General features: G+C 35.2%; 1 protein-coding gene across 1 annotated transcript in view; it reads right to left on the reverse strand.

The window, feature by feature from the left end:
* kiaa0368 (KIAA0368 ortholog) overlaps positions 1–3,155 on the reverse strand; it is a 26,413-nt gene extending 23,258 nt beyond the window's left edge. The window contains exons 1-3 of the mRNA XM_015388560.1: positions 3,086–3,155; positions 1,754–1,884; positions 202–318 (exon numbers count right to left, since the gene is read on the reverse strand). Of these exons, the coding sequence (XP_015244046.1) occupies positions 202–318; positions 1,754–1,884; positions 3,086–3,107 (270 nt within the window). The 5' untranslated portion in view covers positions 3,108–3,155. The remainder of the gene's footprint in view (positions 1–201; positions 319–1,753; positions 1,885–3,085) is intronic.
* Between the last annotated feature and the right edge of the window lie 367 nt (positions 3,156–3,522).

Genomic DNA, 3,522 nt, shown 5'->3' on the forward strand with positions numbered 1-3,522 from the left:
AGTGCGCCTTTTAGTACGGTGCGCCTTATGGTCATGAAAATACGGTAATGAAAGTCAGAAATGTGATGGGGAGTCATACATTCACTTTGACATATTAGATAACACTGACCCTCTGAGTATTTGCTCATTTAAAGAGTGATTAAAGTCAACATGAACAACAAACAGCTGATCTCAGAAGGCAAACTGTCATTTCTATCTTACTGTAACAAAAGAAGCAGCAGCAGGATCCTGGTACTGCACCAGCAGCGTCTCCACAGGAAGCTGAATCTTCGGTCTGCTTTTTATCCTCTTGTTGAGGTGAACCAACAATTCCATCACCTGGTGGAAAACACAGTTCTTTTACTTTTTCTCATTGTGTGACATTAAATCCAAATACTTCAATATATTTAATGTAATGAAGAAAGTAGGTGCTTGTCTGATGAAAGAAAAGTGATGATCAAATTTACTGTAGGAAAATAACTCAAATATGAATTGCTATAAAAACTAACCAAAGAGGGAAAAAAAAAATGTTTTAAAGGTTGGGTGTCCCTCTAAAGAAAAACCTAGAGCAGCATGTGGACTTTTCCAACACAGATAATAGGAAGATACCGTGTGATTTATAATAGGAATATATTTACTGGTTGGTACTGACACAGTTGTTCTTCGCAGTTTTGCTGTTTTGCCACCTGCTGCTTTATACGGGTGAAGAGCTGACCATCTGAAACCTTTCAGAGACGGAGCTTACTACTAGTACTATTGTTTTTTATACTGTTTTATTTAAAAAATAAAAGGCTTAAATCTGCTGTATTCCTTCATGTTTCCATTCAAGGGGTTTAACCTCAGACATGCCTTACCACAAAGATAATCTTATTGCACAGGGTTTATACAGGAATGAGTAACTCTAATTTAAAGCTTTTTAATACTCTTTTATACTCTTTCATTTTAATGGCATCAACAAATACCAATGACTCATACATATATATATATATATATATATATATATATATATATATATATAAATAGATATTGAAATAACAAGACAAAATCCTTTGTCATCTTCACCGTTAACAGGTTGCAGCCATGTCCCGAATTCCTAGTTTTCCGGCCACTTTTGTTGAAATTAGCATTTTCCAATTCTCAAGATTTTTCCCCAACATCTAGCTTCTTTTCTGAACATACGACTTTACGGTCAACTGCAAGCAGTTCCGCACAAGCATGCAAAACCAGTTATATCTAAAATATAATAAATCTGACAAAATAGTTTTTATATACGCTTCTTTTTTAAATTAAAGCATTTTAAATGCCACGATAATCACATTTAAGAAATTTGAATGACACAGTCATGCAGGCGTAGTATGACTTATATATATATATATATCTTTTTTTATATATATATTGTATCGGTACTTGGTATCAGCTGATACTCAGCATAAGTATCAGAATCTTGTCAGGATTCAAAATGGTGTCTGAACATATCTTAGCCAAAACACACAGCCAGAGTGAGTGTCGATCATGGATGATAAAAGCATGTTAGTATGCTATAATATCTTTGCCAAACTGCAGAACTAAATACGATATCTTGCGAGATAACCCTTAAATCATCATAGAACCTGACTGACATTACACAAATGAAGACATACTCAAAGCTATGATTGCAGTGAACAATGGCTCCACACAGTATTGAGCCATACTTCTCAGATTAAGTGTTTAATAAATTCTGATGTTTGAATAAATGAATAATGGTATGAACCGGTATCAGCATAATAATACTCACCTTCTTCCGCACCCCTTCTTGAACACTGGAGAGTTTCAGGAGAACAGGTGGTAGAAACTTGGAGATGATGTCCTGAAGCTGATCATCAGTCTCTGCATGACCCAAGCGAAGGAACACACGCTCCAGTTGATCTAAGGAAACACATTTTTACATCACTGGCTCACTAAATCAAGACATTGGCAGCTCTTCTTCTTCTTGTGAGGTTTTATTGTGGTTGGCAAACTAGTTTAAAGTGCATTACAGCCACCGACTGATAAGGAGTTAAACAAGGAAACAAGACTCGCCCCCAGAAAAAATAAATAAATAAAATTAAAAAATATAGATTTTTCCAAACTATTTAACTTAACCCAACATAATAAATACTTAATCAAATTCGTCCTCATAACTTCTAATTTATCTTTAAGTTATCGTTACTCTGCCAGTTTCTGATGGTCCTATTGGTTTTCCCATCATGCTTTCAAATATTTCCCAGTTTAAATCTCTAACTTTAGGTTACGTTTATGCAGCTTTTACTATCATTTAGATTTTTTCTTTGTTTTCTGAGCCCTACAATTGATCACTTCTACCATGAAAAGAACAAAATCTTTCTTTTCACAATCAATGAATCTTCTCCAATTTTGGGACACTGCTCCAGAGGTTTTGAACTTAACTGTTGGTTTGGGTCTTTCTGTCTGGAATGGGATCCTTTTTGACATCGGCAGCTCTATCTGCACAGTGGATTGTAATTTTTTGGATTAAACTTTAACCCTTTGAATGCATGCAACTATAGAAACCCTCTGGGCTAAAACACACCACGTCAAATTAATGGACATGTTGTCCGAATTTGTCCGATGAGCTCAACCTGTCAGCTGCTGCAATCATAGCCATGCCCTCTTTCTCCTAACTTAGCTCCCTAAACCGCTAGCAACAAATGACAAGACAGTCAACGCAGTTTATCAATTCCTTTTTTTTGGTTAGCCTACACAAGCTATTTATTTTTTCCGTCCAGTGACATCCCTCTGTGACTTTTCCAAGATGTTATAAATGATCAGGGAACCGATCTGATCGCTGTAAGACTTTTGTGAAAAGACATTAGTGAAGAGCAGAGAAGTTTCATTTTGACCATGACTGGGCAAACGGCCTCCTGACGTTAGCATCTCAGCTAGGAACATAATTGAGCAGCTAGCTAGCTTATTTCCAGTCCAGTTTAAAACTGAATTTGGCGTTATAATTACTTATAAAACGGACTTATTGGCTAAGCGGTGAGTAACTGGTCAGCACGTGTGGTTTTGGCAAACACAAATTATACATTGAATAATATATGAATCGCCAATAAGACAGAAAGAAACTTACTGAGTTCATCCTGCGCAGCCATGTTTGCTCTAAGTCGTCACCGACCCTCCCAGTTGACAGTGTGTGGCTTCTCTGGAAAGCCAAAAGTGCCAAAAACCAATAAAGTATAATCATTTTTTTTGTATAAAAAATACATATATTATTATTTACTTCCATCTGGAATGATTAAAAAAACTGTTTATAAATGCATTGATTATTTTATGGCAATAAATATTTTGTTACATTTTTAAATACGAATATAGAAATTTTGCGAGTAAAGTTTGGATCACACCACAGAAAATATTTTACTATTGCTGTCTCTCTTTTTTATTACCTGTTCTGACACCATGACATGATTCAAACTGTCATGTCATCTATCTATCTATCTATCTATCTATCTATCTATCTATCTATCTATCTATCTATCTATCTATCTATCTATCTATCTATCTATCTAT

The sequence above is a fragment of the Cyprinodon variegatus genome, unplaced genomic scaffold, assembly GCF_000732505.1.
Source record: "Cyprinodon variegatus isolate N-32 unplaced genomic scaffold, C_variegatus-1.0 Scaffold428, whole genome shotgun sequence".
Taxonomy (NCBI): Eukaryota; Metazoa; Chordata; class Actinopteri; order Cyprinodontiformes; family Cyprinodontidae; genus Cyprinodon; species Cyprinodon variegatus.